This window comes from Pyrgilauda ruficollis, unplaced genomic scaffold (genome assembly GCF_017590135.1).
Source record: "Pyrgilauda ruficollis isolate IOZ18807 unplaced genomic scaffold, ASM1759013v1 scaffold50, whole genome shotgun sequence".
NCBI classification, from domain to species: domain Eukaryota; kingdom Metazoa; phylum Chordata; class Aves; order Passeriformes; family Passeridae; genus Pyrgilauda; species Pyrgilauda ruficollis.
The window spans coordinates 2,703,874-2,728,332 of record NW_024526600.1 but is presented as its reverse complement, the minus strand read 5'-3'; the positions used below and the strand labels follow the sequence as shown (position 1 = coordinate 2,728,332).

General features: G+C 37.5%; 1 protein-coding gene across 1 annotated transcript in view; it reads left to right on the top strand.

The window, feature by feature from the left end:
* The window catches only part of ROBO1 (roundabout guidance receptor 1), a 295,612-nt gene that overhangs the window by 203,699 nt on the left and 67,454 nt on the right, over positions 1 to 24,459 (top strand). The window contains exons 4-6 of the mRNA XM_041480287.1: positions 6,072 to 6,192; positions 9,381 to 9,519; positions 10,773 to 10,900. Coding sequence (XP_041336221.1) covers positions 6,072 to 6,192; positions 9,381 to 9,519; positions 10,773 to 10,900 — 388 coding nt within the window. The remainder of the gene's footprint in view (positions 1 to 6,071; positions 6,193 to 9,380; positions 9,520 to 10,772; positions 10,901 to 24,459) is intronic.

The following is a 24,459-nucleotide window of genomic DNA, read 5'->3' as shown; positions in this document are numbered from 1 at the left end:
GGAGATTTGGGTTATGTAGTTTCTTTTATGGTTGCCAGGTAGGATTTTTTATATGTTTTAAGATTTGTGGTTGGTTACTATTATTTATCTTCATTACATTTGTGATTCTTTAGGTAAGGTAATTAAAATCTGATAGATTTTGTGTGGAAAATTAACCCTGGCTAGTCTGAGATTTTATCCTTGGAGGTGTGTAAATAACACAGTAGTGTAAAAGAAAATTCATGTGTAACTGATACTTCAAATCCTCTGACTTGCTTAAGGGAAGACAAATGAAGACATACCAGACATGGAGTTCAGTTCAAGTTCACTTTTACTTCTGATTTCAATCACTGATTGTAGTGAAAGCTATATGTGCACCAGTGCATCCAGGGGAGATTTATGCATGGGGTTAAATCTACAGTTTTACAGAAATTTCACAGTTGTCATTGTAAACTCATCATTCCCATGCAGGGCCTTCTTTGGATATTGCAGAAAGATTGATAGTTCTAGATATAATTTTAGTGATCCATAAAATGTGCCTAAGTGTTGTCCATTAGTTGAGTTTTGTGCTTAATGAGTAACAATATGAAAAACAGTTTATGAAGCATTTGCTTCTTCTTTTTTATATTTTTTTGGTGATCTTTGTAGAGCGGATTTAAGACCATGAAGATAGTAGTAACATGCTTTTGTTGTAAGATTTTAATCTTGGTTTATAATAAGAAAGGAAGTATTGCATAGAAAATGTTTTGTACTGTAGCTGTGAAAGCGTTTCAGAGAAGTATTTCACTGGTTCAAATATTGCAATATAAACATAGCTGTTTGTTCAGAAATTAGTTCTGACTAATGTGAGCCAATATGGATTATTGTGAAGTAAATCTTCCTCTGAATTAAATCTTCCTTTGTGATTAACAAAAGCCAAATGTTTATAGAAAGTTAATTTGGAATTGTTGCCGTTTCAAACTTCTGAAAATCACATATGCTGAGGCATGGATTTTTCTTTTCTGATTGTGATTTATGGAGTTCTGCATATATCTTGGCTGTTTCTACAGTCTCATTGGGTGAAGCATCAAACACATAAAGTAAGTCTGATATTTGGTGTCTTGTGATAATGCCAATGGCTGAATAACTGTCAGCTGCCTCTGAATTCACCAAGCAATTCAGGACACAGATAACCCTTAATGCTTTGTAGATATCCACCTTCTTGTAGTTACAGCCATTAATAATGAGGCCAGAAAAGTGGGAAAAGGAGTCTTATGAATGGGCTTGAATCTGATTCTGCCTCTGATGTATCAGATTGGCAGGGGTGCCAGAAGCAGCAGCTTGAATCTACTGTCATTTTATCTACCTTAAATACCTTCTTTTTACATAAAGCCACCTTCCTTGAATTTTGCACCTTCCTTTAGGCTGCCTTCAGGCCTGTCTGTATTGCAAAGCTGTTTTGTTGGTCTGTAGGGTAGCAGGGAACAATTGACTTGCACTTTGTCATGACAGATTTACAGCACAGGAAGACCACTTGAAAGACTGTTTCAGACTACTTTCAAATAGAATTTTTTGTGTGTTTGATCTGGAGGAGGCAGCATGTACCTTCCTGGGGTCCCAGAGAATGGAACAGAAAGCAGGACAGACTTGTCTGTCTGAGCTTTGAAGTTAAACAAGAACAAACTTTAGTCGTTGTTGAAGACCTGCTCCAAACACATTTTGATGTCTAGTGTTTAATATCTAAGCATGCTACAATAGGTAGGGAGGATTATATGGGATTCACAAGGCTTGGAACAAGATACAAATTTTTAGATAAAAATTAAGCTAGATAGTCATTTGTACTCCTTTTTGTTCAACTTTGTTCAAACTGCAAAGCTGTCTTCTATTGCTGACATTCCGTGCCTGACAGCCTCTCCTGCAGTGGTGAGTTGTGATATGGATATTTTGGGATGATAGACCAGACAGAGGGAAATGAACAAAACTCCATGTTTCTTAACTAAGAAATAAAAGCTCCATTTTCCTTGGATATACCAATTAATTACAATTACCTGGACTCATCTTGTACTTTCACTGTTCTATTGTTATTCATAATTAGATGGTACACTTTTAAAGCAAAGGCAGTGTCTGGCAGGTTAATATTATATGTCCTCCACTTTCAATTTAGCAAATGAAAGAAAATGGGTTGTCGTGTGTACTGTACTGTAGGAGACTAAAATATATGAAATTTGTGATATCACGTATGCAGAAACCCTGGCTATAGAAACAGAAGTGAGTATTTCATTCTGCAGTCTAAATTCCCTTTTCCTATTAATTTGTTTGCTTTTAAATTATTTTGCAACAGAGCAGATTTAAATTATTAAATAGAAATAAACTAGAAACTGAAAGAAAGTTAAAAAAAAAAAGTCACTCACATTTATATTTGGACTCCCCAAGCATTTCTCTTATGGCTTCATTCTGTCTCATATTTCATACCACATTTCTGTGAAAAGTAAATGAATCACCCACATATATAAAAATATTTCATAACACAGACAGATGGGTATGGATTTATACATGCAGAAATTTACACACATATACACAACGCACATAGGTATATAAAATATGGTTTCAGAATAAGAATATATGTGTGTACAGCTATACTGAATTCTTGGTGGTATGTTGTAGAACCCTTGGGTAAGTTTTTATGGATTTGATTTATTGGCTGACTGAGTTGATTCATTATCTGTATATGATTTTTTGCTGCTGGGTGGCCATAATTTACAATTCTGGACCTAGTTAACTCTGTGGGTGCCTAGAGTTTTCTATGTGAACATCACCAACTATTGTTTAAAGAAATAAATGAAGTGGACTTGGTTGAATGAGCAATTTACTGACGAGGAGCGAAATATGGTCAGGCGGACAGGTCATAGAAAATAGCTTTCAAAAAGTCTTTGTAAGTCACCATACCATCATATATTTTCTTAGCATATATACAATAATTCATACATCTTACAGGCAGCTGAAGATCATCTGTGAAATACTGATCACAATCTTGTTCTTTTATTAGAATTCAGTGCTATTCTTGTATTATCCTACTTGCAAATCTCTGATAGATTTTGCTGGTAGGCACAGAAAAAAATACTGAAGAGACATGAAAAGTCAAAAAGTGCCTTGGCTTCATTTTGGTATAAATGAAACATGACATTTACTTCCAGAATTAGACTTTTAGCTTTGGCAGTTAGCAAAGCTGTTCTTTTCCCACAACCATATCTACTAGAGTAGTGGAATAAAACTGTTTTCTGTATCTTGTTTACTAGGAAGAAAGGACTTCTGTTGGTGTTCAGCATGGTCACAGCTCTTCAGGCAGTTTGGGATGTAATGGTACACTCACTGCCTGTCACTTTTGCAAATTATATCATTTTCTGCTATAAAGTCCAGCTGGTGTACTTTGGGACAAGGGCAAAAATATGAGAAGAGCCAGAGCACTCAAATTAAAATGCCTTCATTAACTGTTAAGTATATGCAGACTGTGAATAGTTGTAATTTGCAAGGTTTCATGTACTGTCTCCAAAGGTGATTTGACTGTTTACAGCTCTAAATACTGGATATGAACTTAGTAAGACAAATTCAGTAGTGATTCTGTCTATGTTCCTACTAAATACCACATGCATGTCTTCCATTCTGTACTTTTTTAAGCCATTGGTCTGTGGTCCATAGTTGTTTTTGGGATTGCCTGTTGAGAAGAAATACTGCACGTAAAAAACTTAAATTGTTCATAGCTGCAGTTTTCTTTTGCAACATATTAAACTGAAGGGATTGTCCAATCTTATTGAGATGGTGGGTACCTAATTTTTTAAAATGCAATGAAGAATTTTGGTAGCTGCCCACCAGGGGAAGTTCACTTCCTTCTAGCCATCTGTGACTGCTCCAGTTACAGACACGTGTAATTCCACATTCAGTGGTGGGACATTTTATTGTAGCTGTGTAATTTATCATAAATCCATGTGGAATAACCGTCATTGTAGCTAAAGTTCTAAACCCTTCTCATGTTTTAAGGAAACCAACCAACCTAACAAAAGAAACCCCTTTGCACATGCATTCAGAATTCCATGTTGTAAGCACAGCCTCCTTCAGCATGCGTGTCACATCTTAGGAAGTCTGCCTCAGCATCCATGAGGGAAGTTTCCTCTGTGTCTCCTTCTTTATCTAAATCTCAAATAACTTGCAAGAAAACAAGCTTTCAAAGACTTTTTAGTTTTTCATATGTTTCTGCTTTAATGCTTCTCTCCATCTATACTCTTGTAGTGATTCCTACAAGAAATTCCTAAGATTGTTCTTGCTTAAGGTTACAATTTGTGCAAGATATGCAATTGTGTCATATTGTGGTGGATTTGAATGGGATTTTCTTTAGTGATAAAATAACAGAGGAGCACAAATGCTACTGAATGTCACTAGGATTTAGACATACACAAAAACCACTGATTTCAGTTTACATGGGTTTGAAAACATCAGATGGGTTGGCAAATTCTTGTGATATATAATTAGTTTCTTTGTTCTATCCAGTGTGGTCAATATTTATGTACATAAAAGGTACATATTTCTGCATATGTATCTGGATATACAAATACCCCAAAAACTCAAGTGAAAGTCATTCAAAAATCAGGGGTTTTTATAATCCTTTTCATACATTATTTGGAAAATAAATTGCTTTCTGTAATTTAGGGACATGTAAAACAGGAATAAATACAGATAGTCTTCTAGTTATACTTTATGTCCTCTTCCCCTGCTCACAAGTTCAGGCAGTCAGCAATCTAAAACTGCATATCAGTTCTTGAAAAATGTGTGTTTGCAGGTCACCTTTATTTTTTCATTCCTCATGCCTCAAATCTCCACTGAAATTTCAGCATTACCAACTTTCTGAATGATAAAGCACATTTCTCTTGTGCTCTCAAGCAATGAGTGCCAAAGGCAACAGAATGAAATTTGTATGCAACACTGTCTACCCTCCACGTGCGTGTCCATTTATCTCAATAACTGACTGTCATCTTTGTGCCTGTACATCCTGCAATGACAATCAGAGCCCAACGCTGCTCGAGATGTCAAATTTCCAGGGATAGATTTCTAGCTGCAGGCAACTGGAGCTAAATACCTCATATTGAGAACACTCTCCTCCTTGTCACTGACCACATTAGAGCCTTTCATGTAGCTTCGTATGTGGCTTTTATTTATTGTCTACTTCCACCCATGGCTTGCACTGCAGTGGTTTTCAAAAGTGATAGGGCTTGTAAGCATATGTGCACTTCAGAATGTATTTTCTGTAATTAAGGAACTTTCTTTGTATATCAAAGTAAACATGGTACATATGCAGCTGCCCAGACAAATTTTGCTGCATTTTGGTGAACTTTGCAACTTCAATAGAATGGGGGAATAAATTCTTTTAAAGAAAGAGCAGGTATTTTCATATGCATTTAATGTACATTTTTATATAACATAATAAGATTTGGAATCACAAAGGTAAGTGTGTTTTCTGATCTGGCGGTTATTGGAATTCTGTTATCTCCCAAAAGCTGAATTCAAAATCAAGAGCAGAATGTTATTCACTTCTCAGTAAGAATATAATTGCTTCCGCTCATCTGCTTATCAGCATTTAAACTTACTTTATTTAAGGTGAAGAACTAAAGAATAAAGAATTTCCTTCACTTCCTTAAGAAATGAAAACCAAAACAAACACAAAATTCATGAATAATAATGAGGACGACCAGCAGCAGGATAGCGTGCACATATTTCTTGTCAAGAAAAAGTAATTGCAGCACTTGATGTGAAAATGAGATGTATGTCTCGTGCTAATTTTTACTCTCCACCTGATTGTATCAGTACATGGGAAGGAATTGTAGTCCTTCTGTCTAACAAGCATTAAACAGGCTGGTAAGCAGCCAGCATTACATTACACAGAGAGAAGAAAAAACTAACAAGTCTCCAAATCTCATAGATTTTAAAATACTGATTTAAAACTATGTGATATGGAAAACCAGAGATGGCTTGTTCTATTATCTATAACAAAATATTTTCTAAGCTATTGTTATTAAATCGATAATTCATATTGAAGTATTTTTGTTATCCTTGATTTGTCCTAGATCAGAGGAGGAAAGCTCATGATCACATACACCAGAAAGAACGATGCTGGCAAATACGTTTGCGTTGGAACAAATATGGTTGGAGAACGTGAAAGTGAAGTTGCAGAGCTCACTGTTTTAGGTAAGAATTCCTTTTAGACTCCATTGATGAAAATGTCCATCTTTAGCTTTTCGTAGTAAGCCTTTCTCTAAAGATTATTCTGATCCATTTCCTTTTCAGTGCTGAAAATGTTTTTCTCATGGTTGTGATCTAGTAAATAGAAGGAAGGTAGTGGCTCTGCAGCCAACCTTGGACAATTTTTTCCTATTATAAAATGCTTTTGTATTTAATGCTCAAACTGAAAGTCATTCCAGTGCCCATGACTGGATCAGTATTGTGAAATAACAGCAAAACAAAAATTAACAAGTTTAGGAAGCAGAGGCTTAATTTTTCTTTCTTACTGGAGAGAATCAGAATTACTCTAAATTTCTATTTGGAATAATTATGCTTTCATTTATAGGAAAGTGTGCTGAGTGTTGTAAAACTACAACAGATCTGCTTATTCAAGTGATCCTATTGATAGTCCCTCTCAGCATCAAAAAATATGTTTTCGTTTAAGATAGCTGATCTTAGCTGAAAATTGCACGTTTTGTTGCAACATCAGGAGAGAAGATATAAGTCCACCTGCAGTCCCAGTATTCCTTCAGCATAGGAGAATTTAGGTGCTTTTCCTTCAAAATATGTCCCATTTTACTTTAAATTAGAGGAGATTTGAGATAGCTTGATTGTTTCTGAAAAAAAAAATAGCTCTTGCATCTTTACAGGATGAGATCATCCAAGCCCTGGTTCACAGCACACTGGTTTCCATCACAATGCTGCTGCAGTAATAGTAGTTTGTTGGTGGTTTTATTTTTATTAAATTAATGTTTAAGAGCTGTCTTGTCTGTCTTTGGCACTTTTATCTGTCTTCCCTGCATTGTTGAGCTAGGACTCAGACAACTTGAAGACCTGTTCAGAGTTTCATGTGAAGCAAGAGTTTCCTAAATAAAACAAGGTTTTATGCCATCTAAAAATTGTTCAAACTGAATATCTGGGAAGAAAGTGGTATGTAACCATTTAGAAGCTGAGGAACTTGTGCTGGTTTATTTTGGTTTTGTATAAACACTTTTGAAGCACTAGGGGAGGAAGTCTATTGTCAAATAGACTTTCAGAACTTTCAAGCAAAATCTAAACTTGAAAGTTTGTAATTACATGAGTAAAGTCCTGGCACCAGTCTCCTATTTAACTGTACCATGTAATAGTTCTTCACTAGTCTGCTGCCAACCAGGGAGTCATGGGCTGAACTGTTTGATAACGTAAGCTGAAAAATTACTTCTTTGGCTAAAAACCTGTAAGAGGGGTGCATTGCAGGCAGAGCTCTGTCTGGCTTTTCCTTCATCTCTTGTTTCTTTCAGACATATTTCAGATTTTCAGCCTGGGGAAACTAGTGAGGTTTTGCTTTCAAATGGGTCAGGAAAGCTTTGAATGTCTTACCAGCCAGTGTCTAGAAATCTTTAAAACACCTTATTCTTTCAACTCAGACTTGGATATGTGTGAAAAAGCACAAGTAATATGCTGACTTTATATATTATATTTTTTCTACATTAATCTTCTATTTATGAGGTTTGGTTATTTAGAAGTTGAACTTTTCCTTCTAGGTCTCTACTTTAGATCAGAGGGAGGATTGCGTGCCAGAAACTGTAATATTAGAAAGTTTCAAAGTGATCCTTGCTAAGCTCTCCTTGTATGTACCAAATAATCATGTGACAAAGACAGATTCTTAAATCAGTGCTGATTTCCCTTATCCATTTCTGCATTTGAATAAGAGTGTTATAAATGGGCAGACAAAAATTCATGGAAGTCCATTACTCTTCCTTTAGGAAACTGATCTGGAGAACAATGTGCCTCTTGTGGGCAGCAGTCTTGGTCTTTCCAGATCAGTACTTTTTCTCTTGCATAGTTAAGTTAAATATTCTTCCCCAAACTATTCCTACTTTGATATTTAATCTGGATGTTCTTTTCTTACATTCAGGTTTGGTTTTTTCGTCACCTACAAGAAAAGGGCCAGGGAAGCGGGTTGTCTATATTTGTATCTTTTTAATTCACAGCTAGATTTATGTCTGTAGATCTCTGTTTTATTTCTCACTTCTTGTATATGAACTCAGGCTAGAAGTGACAGCTTAAAGATCAACTTGCTATTTCATTTAACATTATTTCCTACCATTGCCAGAAAAGTTAAGTTTTCTACAGCACAAGTGTCCAGCTGGTCTGGACATCCTTGAGAATAAAGGAAGGGTTTTTTTTCTTAAGGTTTTGTTCAGTTCACATTTCCTTTTTGAACCATGAAGTTTTTGTAATATTGAATCTCTACGGCTGCAAAGCCAGAGTAATATTTAGAACTGCTTTTCTCAAACATAAATGTGAGACATGAAAAGCATGGGATTGTCTCTTTATCCTTCTGTCTGGTTGTTTTCTACTCCTGTGAGAAATTTGTGGTGTATTTTTGGCTATTCACACTTCCTGGTGGTGCCAATGGCCTCAGACTGTTGCAGTTCCAGGGGGATGATATTTATATCTTTAGTACATACAAGTCAAAACATGCAACTGCCTTCTCAACTCCCTCAGAGCTTTCACAGGTTTATAGACAAAAAGTTCATCTGCCTTAGGCAAAGGAACCTGCCAAACACTCTCCTGTTAAACCTTCCCAGTTTTTTTATGGACATTCTGTTGTCATCTGGTGCTGCTCTTCTAGATGGGTCATTCCTGGAATATTCCAGAAATTGTTTAAAACCACTTTTATCCTTGGGAGTGTGCAAACCTCACTGCAGTGTGGCCTGGCGTGGAATTATGAAAGTATGAATAGCCCAGCAACCTGCAGCTTTGAATCCTGTTACAGGTAGAAAAGTGTATCCATACCTTTCCTGAAATTCACAGGGTTTACCAAAACAACACTGCCTGTACTGAGGTCAACTTTTTGTTCTGGAAAGTCTGAGCATAATTGTGCAGCAATTAATCTGACTCTGGTGAGCCAGGACTTGGGCAAATTAAGTCAGGGATAGCAGCAGTTTGGATGAACAAAAACTACAGAGAGGGCATTTTGGGGTTTTTTTGCCTTGTTTTACTTCATGTGTGCTGGGGAAAGAAAAAGTTCCCTTTCAAATGCAGCACTGGAAATTATTGCATGGAATGCTTGCTGCTGCTGACACCTGCAAGCAACCTCACAGGGATCTTGTGCAATCTGGACACAGAACTGCTGGATTAACCCTTGTTTTCCTTTCCCTTCCCTTTAGAGAGACCATCTTTTGTGAAGAGACCGAGCAATTTGGCAGTGACTGTGGATGACAGTGCGGAGTTCAAGTGTGAGGCAAGAGGTGACCCAGTCCCTACAGTGAGATGGAGGAAAGATGACGGAGAGCTGCCAAAAGCAAGGTGCAATACTTGCAGTTACCCTTTCTATAACATCTAGTTTGGTGTATGATGGGGCCATTCAGTGATTGACAGCTAGCATTTCTTTGTCTTGAATACCAAAGGCCTGGCTTGATCCATTAAACATTTCTAATTAGCGCTGAGCTCTAGTTGAATTTACAATTTATGTTGAAACTTAAGAACAGCCTGTTTTCAAGTTTTTGTTGTGACAGCATGTGACAAATATAGGATAAAACAACCAAGTGCAGCCAGTAGTATCAGACACAGATTATTTCTTCACTTGAAGAGTCTTTCGTGATTACTAAAAGTTTTGGAGAATGTATAACAAATAATAAAAGAGATCACAACATCAAAAAGTATATATTGGAATTGCAATTGATGTAAAATGTAAATGTAAATGTAAAATGGCAATGTAAAAAGCTGCCTTGGTTATACGTGTTTTTGTTGCTAGGTTTCCAATGAACTTCTTTTTTATTATTGCTGTAATTCAAGCCAAAAAGTAAAACACACTATTGAAAATAAACACATTCTGTGATGGATCGATATAGAAATAGATTAAATACTTATTTACTTACTTTGAAATCCTAATGATCAGTTTAAAAAACTTTCAAGGAGTGGACTGAAAGAAGAAACACTTTACAGGGTTGGATTTGTAAGTTGGCCACTTACTTTTTAAATACAGCTTCTTGGTAATGTAGTCTATAGCTTTAATAAAAACTATCATTTTTAGGAGAAAAATCTACTTACCATAAATAGAAACACATTGACTGCATTATACATAAAAGAGAGAAAGGTGATGAAAGGAAAGAAATTGGTAAAAGGCCACATTGTCCTTTAGGAAAAAAAAGAAAAAGAATGAACTGTGATTTATCTTGACTTTCAAGCAATTGTGATCTTTTTTGGGAACAATATTTTCTTTTCAACCATATTAAAAAATCTGTCATTCGGATGGAGAATAATAAATATTGTTATAATTACTTGTTAAAATAATGCTAACAATTAAAATGGTCTGCATTAGAGCTTTGCGATTGTGTGCAAATAATACCAGAATAAGGTTCCCTAATACTTGGATACATTTTGGTTTTAAAGCTTTATTTCGCATTATCATTTATAAGTATCTATACTTTTTTTCCCCTTATGGGAAATACAGAAATAAGAATATTTTTAGACCAAACCCCCCATGTTTTTACGCTTTACAGAAACTGTACAAAGTTCTGTTATTCTTACTCATTCTTAACTACTATGTATATTTAAAGATACGAAATCCGTGATGATCATACCTTGAAAATCAGGAAAGTTATGGCAGGAGACATGGGATCATACACTTGTGTTGCAGAAAATATGGTTGGAAAAGCTGAGGCATCAGCAACTTTAACAGTTCAAGGTAAGAATGTTTCTTTGCAAAGAATAAAGTTGAATAAAGTTGTACTAGAATAAGTTGATTTTTCTTTGTATGACAACTCTAGAGATAAAAAAATGTGAAAATACAAATTTGTCTTGAGTTGTATTCTGACAAAATGGAAACACTTCACATGTAAGATTTTTTAAGTAGTCTTTACAATGCTGGGATGGGGAACTGAGTATGTTTTGAATTTCAGTTCTTCAAGTTCAGAATCAAGTCACTTACAATCATTGTATCTGAAACACAGAAAGAAGAAAGTCAGTGTTACTAAGCTGCACTGTTTTAATTCAAAAAGAAAGAGTTGCAAGTTCAAGTATCTGCCAAGTTTTTTCAATTAAGTATAGTAGAGAAGCAGTGAATGATAAATCTGTTTGTATCTTTTAATACACTAACCCAGACCACTGGAATTCCTGTTGCTTTTTCATTATAAAAGCGTATCGTTGCACTACTGTTTCTTTGTAAGATAAAAAATCAGTGGAACTCAGTGAACTAATATGTATAAAAATCCTTCACTGCCTTTATATACACAATCCAGATGTTCACTATTCAGATAATCCCTCTCTTCCTTTCCTGGCTAGCAGACAGGCAATGATGTCATCCTGATGCTTTTTTCTGGGCGCTGATGGTCCTTCTGTCCTTTTCTCTGTTCAGTGGGAATTAGTCATTATGGAGTTCTGGGGAAGTATAGGCTTAAAAGTATTTTATTTGGTAACAGGCCTCTATTTTGACACATTTACTGTAACAGGAAAGGTCTTGCCCTGAACCTGCTCTCCTTTTTACCACCAGAAACATTTGGTGTCCCTCTGTTAGGAAAGTATTGAATTCTTTCATTGAAACTCTCATAAAACCAAGAATTTCGAGATGTTCTGTTTTGTTCATCACCCTGATGTTTATACATCAAAACTCATACCTTATGTTTGTAAAATAACCAGCTCTCATGCTCAGTGTTGGAGAATAAAGGATAAACTTGTGAGCAGTAAGCACAGTTTATTCAAAGGAAAAAGACTGAATTATTTCCTAAATAGTGATTTGTTCTGAAGATCACATCTTAAATCAACTGTTAATCCCGTAAAATGTTACTGTTAAGAAAATTTGCTTTTATGACTGGTTGAGCAGTTACATTTCTGGAAATAAACTCTTGGTAGCCCTAATGTTTCATAGTCCTATTCAAAATAATAAGAAAAAACATACTTGAAATCCCATTTAGCTTAATGATGCTAATAGATATAAAATGGCTTAAGTATGTAGATCTTAGAAATTGAATGAGATCTTTTTGATAATAAATGGGTATTTTTAAAGAACAAGATCATAGCCTAAGTCCTGATTCATCAAGATCCTAATTTTTAAGTGTTTGTATTACACAGTAGATATTTGCACTGTGGCAGCTTTGCTCTGAGGATACTGTTATGGGATAATTTGTTTCCCAGTGTGAATGGATTACCTCCTGAGCCATTTGTCTGCACTAATGTCTTCATAGGAGGGATTGATGTGAGAAACTCTAATGTGCAGGGACAATTTGTAGTTGGTAATGAAATAAATTATGATCAAAATCCATTTATTAGTGTATCCAAGAGACCAAGTTTTATGGGAGGGGAAAAAAATACTCCTCTAGCAAATGGATTTTCCATTCAGATTTTTTCACATTTTTCTGCCTTCTCCTTTTACCCTCCTCTCCTCTTCTCTTGTTAAAACATTGGTTTTTTTCCTAAAGGGTCAGCTTTTTGACTATGCTGTATCTAGAAAAGTAGACTGGTCTTGTTTCAGTGCTAAAATAAGATTGCTCTAACTGTTTGTGGACACACAGCTCTTTGAATTTTTTGGTTGGTTCATTGCTTTTTATGATTTTATGGCTTTTTTTTCTGGGCGATTCAAAGAATGCAACTGGCAACTCTTTTCTGCATGTTTGGTTATCATCTGTCACATGATCTGTTGACTGTAGAGTTTCGTAAATGTGTGTTCTGCAGTGCCAAATTGAGTTATTTTTGTTGCCTATTTGTAAACAGAGGGCTGCACTGCCAATCACAGCTTCAGACATTACAGCTGCCACTGTGCTGTAAAAATGTTAAATTCAGCAAAGGGCAAGGAGGGGGCTTGGCGTGGGTTTGAGTGGGTTTGGGTTATTTGTGGAGCTTTGGTTTGGACTTTTTCCTCTTCAGTATCTCAGCAACAGGCTGTGGTATTTCAGTGCCAGACTCTGTGCCAGAGGAGGAATATGAGAGCTGTCAGTGGTGACCTAAGACGCGTGTCCATGTCAGGAAAGGGACAGTCCCCGTCTGCCAAGTGTCTGCACAGTGGGGCTGCGGCAGGGAGTGGAACGTGGCAGGGCTGCAAGAGGTGCTCTTCAGGGCCTCGGGGCTGGCGGCACTAAGAAAAGGATTTATCTTTTTCTCTACTCATCGTTTCCACTCACACCGTGGCTGACCCCAGCGTGCTGTCTCCTGTGGAGGGTTATCTGGGGCTCTAAAAGGTGGAGCGTGCAGCGCCAGGGCAATTGAGATACGCAGCTGTCGGGGAGGTGTGGATGGGAGGTGGTGAACAGCTATCCTGGGTCTCACAGGGAGCTGCCCTGGATCCCACAGGACCCTTTCCTCCTGCTCAGCTCTGCCTCGTGCCTGATGCGTGCCCTGCAGGTCTCCCTGTTTTGGGAATGCTCTCGGGTATGCTGCACGGCCACATCACTGTCTCTGAGCTGGGAGCCAGCCCAGGCCTTGTCCCTGGACTAGGAACTGTCAGCTCAGATAGTTCAGCTCTCCCTCTGCGTAATAAACTCTTAACTGCAGAAAATACAAGAGAGGGGAGGGAATATCAGTTCCATTTTTATGTTCTTCCTGCTCATGGCACTGGTGTCACAGATGCTGGTTATTGGAATCACTCTTTTTCTCTGTATAGACTCCTAACTTTTGAGACCATAAGTGTTTCCTACATGCATAATGTGACTTCAGCCATATTCATAAACCAAATTTGGAGTTCTGTATTGACGTAGTGAAGTTTGAACTCTTCCTTTAGTGTTTTACTCCTGCAGCTTATAAGCAATTCCATCCCTAAAACTGTCAAGTTATCTTATTGTCTCCTTGGAAAATTAAATAGTTAAGGAAATGTAATCCTGATGTTGTTTCCATATACCTAAAATTGGAGAGTTCTACCCTCTGTTTTCATTTTGCAGCAATGTGTACTGCATCTGTAAGGCATTCAGAGACATTGCTAAGTACATGTGGAAGCATTTCATTCAGGAGATGATTAATTATTAAATAAATACCTCAGTCAATACATAATGGTAGGAAGCAGCCCAGAGTACAATAATTATATTTTGCCAGCACATTGTATTTCACCAAGTAGCTGAAAACTTCAGAAAATGAAAAAATGGCCAAAAAAAATGGCATCACTGGAACCAGTGGACTTTTGTCTTGCTCTAGCACTAAGCAAGCTGGATATATTTGTTGTATTTATATTATGTTGTTTTTGATATATATGCAAGATGCATTTCATGTTTTGTGTAGGTTTCTGTTACGTGACTTGCTTAGGTTTATGCCTCAAAGCAGGACTGTAGGAAATATGTTATATATTTCATTACTATGTATATCATTGAAAACAATGTTCCTAAGACGCACAAAATTACCAAAAATGCATACTTTGGAACTTCAGTACTAAAAGAAAATTAGTTTTACCATTAATGCAAATGGAAGTAGGGCATCTTCAAGAATCTGCAAATCCCATATTTAACCGTGAAAATGCTCTGAAGCAAATCTAAGAACCAAAGGTTTTGCATTTGCTCACCTACTTCCATTTGCTTTGCTCCCATTCACGGTACTAATTTGGCTTTTTTGACATTTAATTTTGTAATAAGTTTATAATTTCTGGTGAAATGAGCTGTGAAGCACACAAGTGTAAGTTAGGGCTCCAGTGGCAGCCCTGATCTGCAGCTGGCCAGGAACCATCACAGCAGTGGCAGTGTAGCTGAGGCTCAGCAGGAGTTAGGAGCAGCAGCTCAAGTGGCTCAGTTGGCTTCAGGACTTCAGGAGAGTGACGCCAACACTGGCTGTAGGTCACTGTGGTCAGTCAGCAGCAGATTGGTAGTGAACAGAAGTATTTTGAGTTCTTCTTAGCCCTCCCTACTCAAGCAGTGGCTCTGGAGGAGTGTGCAATACTTGGTACAGGGCCCTGCCTAACCTACAGCTAAACCTGATACAGCAGTGACTGAACTGTAAAATGTAAATTTTGCCATTCAAAGGCACTGAGCACATTCAGTGTTATCTGTTTGGCAGGAAAAGAGAAGAATTCCTATGGAAATTGTACTGGCCAGTTCATATTTTGCAGTGGCAATCTCTGATACCAAGCCTTTTTAGATGATGATGTCTTTAATTCTAGGGTTAACAGAGCTTGTCTGCAAGGTAGATAGAGAGCAGAACTTTTGATAAGCGGCTCCTGGCTGTGATTTTGCTGTACCAGTCAACTGACAAGGAATTTTAATCTGAAAAGGTGGCACATGCTTCAGGTCTGGAATTTCCTCCTCCTTCCACCTCCTCTTTGTGCAAGGTAGCTCCAAGGCACACAGTAAATGACATCTCTTTGATAAGGCTTCTGGGAAGGGCTGCAAATACCACCCAGAATATAAAGGAATAGGATTTGCTCTTTCATCTGTCTGATACCATATAAATGTTTCCACTGTGTTAGGCTGCTGGTACACATTATAAATTATCTGTAAATGTAACTGCATTAAGCATTAAAACAACAAAGACAACATTCAGAATTTTATGGGATTACAGAAATGCTGTTGAGGTGTACAGCAATTATTATGCATTGTAGTGAATCCTTCACAGTCTCAGGGCTGAATTTAACCACTGGAATTTTAAAACTAGGATTGGGTTTAGGTCTGAACTTGTCTTCATGTTCTCTTTAAATCAGTATTTCTTCCTTTGGAAGAATTGTTTTGATGCAATATTCTGCCTTCGGTCCCTTGAAAAAAGGGAGGAAGACTAATGATTGTCCAATGAACTTCCGAATTTTTTTAATTAGTAAACTTTTGGCAGGATGAATGAAGGAGACCATCTCCTGTGATTCCAATAGCTTAAAGAGCCCATTTCCCCCTTAATGACTGCAGTAAACTCTGATAGCACGTCAGATTTCTATCAAGGATCTGAGGAGTTTGACTGCCACCAATTTCTGTTGAAAGAATAGAAATCTTAAAAGTTAATCAGCAGGAAATGAGAAAAATGTCTGAAGAGGAGATTAGAGCCCTGAAGGTTCTTGTCTTACTGATGCAACTGATGAGCACTAAGGTTCCTGAAGCATTTCTAAAATATGGATAAAAGAAGGAATCTGTAAGTATTTTAATAAATAGCTGCTTCCATGGTTTTTAAGTGCAAAATAGATGTTGGCTTGGTTCGGTCTGGTTTGGTTTGGTTTTTGGTTTGGTTTGGATTTTTACATAGAATCTCACAACAGTGACAACAGTTTTTTACAGGAGAATAACACATAAAAGCTTTTGAGATTCCTTCATCCAGTTTGGTACTTTGAAACAAGGATTTGAGACAGATGTTTTTAAGCATGTAGAACAGGCATCCAAATAGTTTGGAGAAATATTATTACAGAAATAAGTTGAAGCTAGAGGCTTTTTACTGCTGATAGGGGTTTATTTAATGTATAATTCTCAAAAATTGTGCATTTTAATCACTGGGTGCAGTGGATTGAAGCAAGTAGGTTCGTGTAGCATACTTCAGCATTCAATTAAAAAAAAAGTAGCAAAGAAAATCTAAAGGCTCTTTTCTAGTGCCTGAAATTTCCTAAATCCCATGGCTGTGGAAAAAGTAATTATTTTTGTATCAGGTTTCATTGCTGCAGACTTACTGTGACTGCTGTTCTAAAGATAACATTTTGATAATTCTTTCTTTGGAGTAGACAAAGTAGAATTTTACTACAAGGTGTATAATTTGAAGATTTTTGGGTTTATGAATAAAATCAGAGTGCAAGGAAAAGTAATTTTAATTGGTTGTTCAACAAACAGTACTTCTGCTATACGTTCATTCTGAAATAAACATCAGCTTTATTAAATTATGCTAAACATCTGTAAGAAGGTAATACACACGTTATTTTTGCCTAGTTTATAGCCTGTGTGTAGTACAGTGATGCAGTACAGTCCCTTACTTTTGTTAGTTTATTTGTATCAGTAATTTCTGAATTGGTCTCAAGGAATTTAAAAATGCTGCATAACAGTGCATTCAAACATTATGTTGATAAGCTGTTTTGAGTACCATTTGTTACTGTGAGTTGTGTTTTGTTTGAACACTAAAATGCTGTGTTGCTAGGTGCTGAATAACACTCAAGAATAGTAATAAATAATTTTTCTGTCTTTATATGTGGACTTGATTGCCTTGTAGGCTCAGTATCAGAATCTTCCAGTGTAAGAAAAACAATTCCTTGTTCAGGCTGAACTGTTATATATAAATCATCATTTTCTGCAGGAGGTATTTGTATGCTTCTCTTGTCCTATGACCACACTCTAATTCCCAAAGTTTGGGATGACTTTTTTTTACCCTTCTATGTATGAAATAGGATGACAGGACAGAGAAACAAAAACAAAGCCCTCGTCTGGATGGATGAGGTTGCTTGTTTTGTTCTCATAAATGCTCCCTGTTCTCTAAACACAGGACTGGCAGGGATTCTGTTCTCTTTTTGTCTCTCTCTGGCCTGTGAGAGCCCACTTAGGACTTGCACCTCCTCATATGAGACAGCTGCTCTCTCTTTTGACACAGTTAAGGTCACACTCTGGGTCTCAGTACAGAGCAGGGCATCACCTGAGAGTTCTAGTTTTGTCCAGTCGTCCACCAGCAAGGTCTGATGCCCCTTTCAGACTACCAGCAACTTTTGATAGCATTGTCATCTTTTGACAGAGAACTGTGTGAAAACCAGGCTAAGCGTCCCTGAATTTTTTTAGTTTTATTTTATTTTTGCAGATCATCCTTATTTCCTAAAGCATCTTGTTCCCATTTCTGCCTCCACGACAGTTAAAATTCTTGGTACGTGATGGATAGTCTGGCTTATGTAGAATTCTTACACGTTGTATTTTTTGCTGCATATAATTAAATTTTGTTAATATGTCACAGTTATGTCCTGTTAACATTATTGAAACATAAGTTGGGGTGTTAGTGTACACTTGGTTGTCTCAATGTGGGGGGTATGGCATCTCCATGAGATGAAATCCAGGTTTCTTTCGAAATAATACATTTCACTTGAGAGTATTCCTCACTGAGTACTGCATGCCCAAAACAACATTTTTTAATGATCACAAGTTAGTGCACTGCAGAGATTTATTGTCCTTCCATTTTTAGTGTGTGTTGGTATCCGTTGATCATGGGCTTTGGCCACTTTTCACAAATAGCTTTAACTTGTTATAAGAAGGTTGCTATGGATTTCAAGTTCTCCTTTCCAAGAAGTACTCTGTGCTACCATAAACAGCTGGGGAAAAAAAATCCCACTCAGTTTCTTTTTCAGTTCTACTATCTTCAACTGTAAGTCAAAAAATGCAGTAGGAAGCTCCTAAGAATTCTTCAAATAGTATCTATCTATCATAATCTTTTTGTACTTCTGCACAGTTTATTTAAAATTCATCCTTTTTCACTCTTTTAAAAGGCTTTAGTATAAATATTTGTAGCCACGACTACTTAGATTGCAGCAGTGCCTAAAATTACCTCAGTTCATTTAAAACACGGGGGAAGACAACTTCTCTTCTCTGAAAAGAGAAGCCTGGGAAACAGGACTTGACAGTGTACCACATCACTCTAGTTTTTAAATAGATGGAATTAGACTCTTCATAAGAGTGCTCTCTAAATTATGTTTGGTTTATAGTGTGGTTTAGGAGGATCCAGAGCAAGGAAGGGGGAAGGTAGACTAGGAGAGAAATTTCTGGAAAATCTTAAATCCCCCTCTCTCCCTCTCTGTCTTCTACCCTCCTTATTTGAGATTTCTCTCAAAGGAAAAGAAGGCAGTGACCTCAAGGCAGTGTCTACAGGATATATACACATTTTGCCATTCAAAGGCACTGTGCACATTCAGTGTTACCTGTTTGACAGGGAAAAAAAAAAGAAATCCAATGGAAATTGTACTGGTCAGTTCATATTTTACAGTGGCACTCTGATACCTTAAACTGTGTAGTACCTATATTAACCTCAGAAGTGCTACCTTTAAAGCTGCCTTGTAAAGCCTTTTTCCACCTTTTTGGTTTTGTGTTGTAGAAATCTTCATTGAATCCTGCAGGAGGACAGATTATGATCTATCTCAATTTTTTCCTAGTATCAGCTGCAAAGCAAAAAGTCTCATATGAGTATATTTCACACACTGTTGTCTACCCACCAATTTTTGCAGTGGGTTCCTCACCTATGTAGACAGACATGGACAGTTGTGTAGCCCTTTTAATCTTGATTTTTTAAAGGGAAAATTCATTACCTTCTTAAAATCAGACTTCAAGATTATATAGTTGCATGACTGATACACAGCTGAAACAGAGCCAGATTTTACTGTCCAGCCTCTTGAATCAGAGTTGAGGAAGGAAGCACCTCTAAACTTAAACTAAATCTCAGAATGGCCAGAAATCCATAAGGAGTTAATGTCATTTGATTGCTCTTGAAATGAGAATAGCACCCAAGCAGGAGGTTTGGTTAATGCACAGATCTTGTGGTGTTTATCAGCAGAGGGTGGAGTTTAAACCCCCAAAGAGAGAAAGAAGTTTTGAGATGTTTTAATGCCAATAGGGGAAACTACAAGCTCTCAAAACAAGTTGCTTGTTGTTCCCACTGCAAAGCTGGGAGAAGCCACTTTGCTTCTTGCTGTAGGATGGAGAAACATTGATTTTGAATCCATGGTGCTTGAAGCTCATGTCTAGAATTCTTTCTGGAGCTGGTGATGTTGAGCTGCCAGCCTTTGTTATGACACCCGTATTTAGGGGTGTTCCAAAGCCTTACCCTGTCCTGTCTCTCTCCCTGGAATGTGCAACAGCTCCAGAAACACTTACATTTCCAAGGCTGTAGCACCAAGGAGAGACAAGTGCCTTTTTTCCTGCTCAGACCACTTCCCCTGGAGCACGTCAGCTCTCCTGAGTGCACAAAGGCGCCAGCCTTTTTCCTTTCTTTGGGTTTCATATCCAAGGCACAGGCTAAATCCGGCCTGCCAGGCACATTCCATGTGCTGGGAATGAGAGCATATATCCTGCCCTTCACGGTCAGAGGCAGTGTCAGGATGATGTGACCACCAAGTTTCCAGACTGCAGCTGTCTTGAGGCTTCTGGAGGAAGTGCACAGTGACAAGTGCAGGTGGCAGCCCCTCAGTATCCTGAGAGTGGCACTTTTTGTGCAGGGCACAAACTCCAGCCAGCCTGTTTCTCTGTTACTGCCTGGCACATGTCATGGTTAAACCACAGCTGACAAATAAGTACCACACAGCCCCTCAATGCCTCTCCACCAAGTGGTATGGGGAAAAAAGTCTGGAAAAAAAAAAAAATCAAACAAAACCCAGAAATCTGTGGATTGAGACAACACTTTAATAATTGAAACAGAGTAAAATATGCTAATAATACTAATGGCAACAAAACCACTAATTGTAATGAAGAGAGAGAGAAATATCCAAGAGAAACAGGTGATGCACAGTACAATTGCTCACCTGCTGAAGACAGCCAACTTCCTTCTGAAGAGTGATCAGCAGCTCCCAACCAGTTATCATCAGTTTAAATACTGGACAATATGTTCCATAGCATACAACATCCTTTTGGCCAGTTCAAGTCAGCTGTCACAGCCATGCTCCCTCCCAGCTTCTTGTATCCCTCCTCACTTGGCAGAGCATGACAAGTCCTTGACTTGGGATAAGCAATGCTCAGCAACAACCAAAACATCAGTGCGTTATCAACATTATTCTCGTGGTGAATCCAAAACTCAGCACTACACCAACTGCTAAGAAGAAAAATTAACTTTACCCCAGCTGAAACCAGGGCAACTTGACTGGTTTTCAGTGTTCTGGCAGAAGAGGGAATGTGAATCAATTATAAACAAAAATAAATAAATTCAAATTTTAAAAAACTATAAAACACTTTGAAAGTATGTTGAGGAAAGCAGCACCTAACTGATACTGAAATTTTCCCCATATTCACTTTTCTGTCTGTGAAACTGAAGCATTTTTGTGGGTTTCACTAATTCTAAAGGTGGTCTTAATATCAGAACTATTTTTCCATCTAGTAAGTCACTTGTTTCTATCTTAATTTCATTCTTCACATTACGATTATAGAAAATAATTAATCTCTTATTTTTTGTTTCCAATCAAATTTTTATCTTCTCAGGTTTGGTAAATTTGAAGTTACTGTAGTCCCTTGTTCCTTTAAACATAAGAAGTGCTTATCTGAGAAATCAGCAGCAATCTAAAACAGAATTTTTCCACTCATCATAAATACAATAAACCATGATCGCTCCCTTGCTGGGGGTTTGCAGTTACAAGTCATCACTTTTGATTTGAGCCATCAAAAATCTCACGTAAACATTTTACCTCAGCCCTGTGGCTGTGGCATGCTTGGCGCCAGACTGTGAGACCTTTCCTCCGACATCTGTGCTGCACTGTGTCAAACTTGGTGCTCTGGGACCACGCACTGTGAAAGCATTCACAGTGAGTAAGGGTGGCCCAGGCTGGTCCCACATCAATGTGAACTTTAGCAGAAAATCCAGGAAAAATTGTGAATTGTGTGTATATGTAGTTATACCTCAAGAAGTGACAGCTGAAAATAGAGAGTCCAGGGAGGATGAAAAGTGATATACCCCAGTTCTTTTGTACTGTACCTGGTGTTATTTTCCTGGTTTTTTCACAGGCTGAAGCCAGGAGGCAGCTGAATGGCAGCATTTATATTTTTTTCAGGACAAGAGATTCAGGCTTTTGTTTATTTCTCTGTAGAAAGTGATACTTCCCACAAATGACTGCAGAGAGATGTGCATATCAAGGATATTGAGAGTTTCAGATTGCTTTGATAAGAACAAATAGCCTACAAATCACCAGATAGGAAATGGAACATGGCACATTGTCTTCAGCTATCTCTGTTAATAATAGTTTTTGCAAAACACCAACATAAATATCTGGTAGTCATGTTGCAGGGAGGTATTCAATGGTCAGGATTAGAAATTAGACACATTTTTGAATAGAAGATGTTGGCAGCTTTGTTTTACAGAGTTTTTGTTTGGAATTATTCAGGATTTCTTGTTAGTTTTTTTTTAAGGTGTGAAAAGTCAGAGTTTGACCAGTTTGCTAAACATAATCAGACTCTTACATTTCCTCTACACGTGACTGTAGTACCCAAATTTTCTATACCCGCACATTTCAGATAGAGGTCATGAACTGCGGGTTTCTCACCCATTTATTTCACATGAAGATGACAAACAGCTGAATTTCAGCTCCCTGACAGATAACACAGCAATCTCTGTGCTATCTCTGTTGTTAGCTCTGCGCTTTCTCCCCTCTCACTGTCTAGTCTGGACCTGGCCAATCCCAGTGGAAATTCCAGCTTCTCACTCCACTGTCTACTCCAGCACATCTGCTCATACTCCTGTCCCGTCTCCTACCACTTCATTTCTACAGGCACATGTCATCTCTGAAATATTACATTTGAACTAGGATTAATGTATCACAAAATTACTTGAAAGGAATCTGAATTTCATTGTGACTGCCATTTTCTATATATATTCTATATATTCTGTTATTTAAACAGAAGCTAAAGTTTGGATATGAGCTTGATTGTTTTGTGTAATTATTGGCCTGAAAATTGGGATTGTTTAATTTCTCTGGTCTAGAGTTATACTTTCTTCCTTCTTTTATAATAACCTCTATTAGTGTCCAGCAGTCCTTGAAGGCATGAAGATTTTTTTAAAATTATCAGAAATGAAACACACTGAGTTTCAATCAAAAGTGTTCAACTCATGGCAGTTAAATAACAGGATATCTTCCAAGCACCTGGAAGATATTTGTAAATAGTATAGTGAAAACCATAATTAATGAGTATTAAACATGCTGAACGGAATACTCTTTACTTGTTAAGTACCACCATGGATCTCAAGATCTCAAAAGCATCTTATTAGTATACATAAATTAAAATGTCTATAATTTTACTCCTTTTGAGATAGATAATTGCTACCAAGCTATCAAGAGTGGTGTACTTGAAGCTTCTAACTTGCCTGATGGCAGACTAAGAAATGGATGCAATGCTATAATATTTTATTCTAAATATGAGGAAACCAGTGGGTTCTAGAGAAACACTAGATCAACATTTGCCTTCACCTCTGTGAGGAGAGCTGCAAAATGAGACACAAAATGTGCCTTTTTGAGATGCAGGCATTGCACACAGCATGTAGAGGTCTCATATGAGACCCCAGGGTGTGACAGACCCAGGCTCATCCCAGCAGAGCATGGAGGGAGCACAAAAGACCAATGGATTTAAGTTGAAACAAGGCAGATTGAGACTGGATGTGGAAGGCATTTCTCCACTGGCTGGGCAGCCAAGCAGCAGAGTGGGCTGCCAGAGTCTGTGCATTGTTATTGCTTGCAATTTTTCAGGACCTGAGTGGATCAAGCCCTGACTGACCCTGTAGCTGACCCTCTTGAGCAGGAGGTTGGAATGGAGACCTCTGAGGTTGCTTCCAACCTGATTATCATGTGAATCTACAAAACTACATCTGTCAAATGTAATAGTTGCTCCATTAACATCTGGCAACTGTACTGGGCTGTAGTTTAAGTCCTAAAACTGCAAATTCCTGCTCCTGTGAGTGGATTTAATGATACCAATAGTCCCAGAGAGGTTGATAGGATTGCTGGAAAGAATAAGGCATTAAAAGATCACGTCACTAGACTGGAAACCGCTTTTCTTTTGGTTTTTGTTCAGCGACTGGACATGTCTTCCCTGAAAAGCCTTGCATGTCAAGGAAATTATATGAAAGGCAAAAATATTATTCCTTTGGTAGTTGTGGTTTTACATGCTAACTTCCTGTCTTTACAAACAGGTTATTCCACCTAATTGCCATGTGAAAAGCCATGATTAACACAGGGAAAATTAATTCGTAATTGAAAGTGGTGTCAAATAAAATGTGCTATAATAGAAGAAAAACTATTTGCTTCTCAGTTTTAGTAACCTTAGATATCAATAGGCTGCAAATCAAACTAAGAATGTGATCTTTGTTGTAGATGTTGCTATTATTGTTGTTCTTTTAAACCACATGATATCCCTCTGACAGAATTGTTCGAATTTTTTCTATGAAACTTCACCCTTTGCCCTTTCCACAGATTTGCAGCCAATGTGATGCCCTGTTTCTACAGGGATTTATTTTCATGTATCAGTGTCCCCTCTGTTTTCACAGGTGGGCAAAAAAATATATTTTCTTGACAGGGTTATTTTTGACCTACAGTAAGAAATGTTTAATAAAAAGAAAAGAGGAAATTCAGCACTTAGAAGTTAATTTAATTTGTAGGAATATAATTGAGCACCCTGTTAGGCATTTTGCAGTGAGTTTACAGTAGAGGACTTGAGCTGC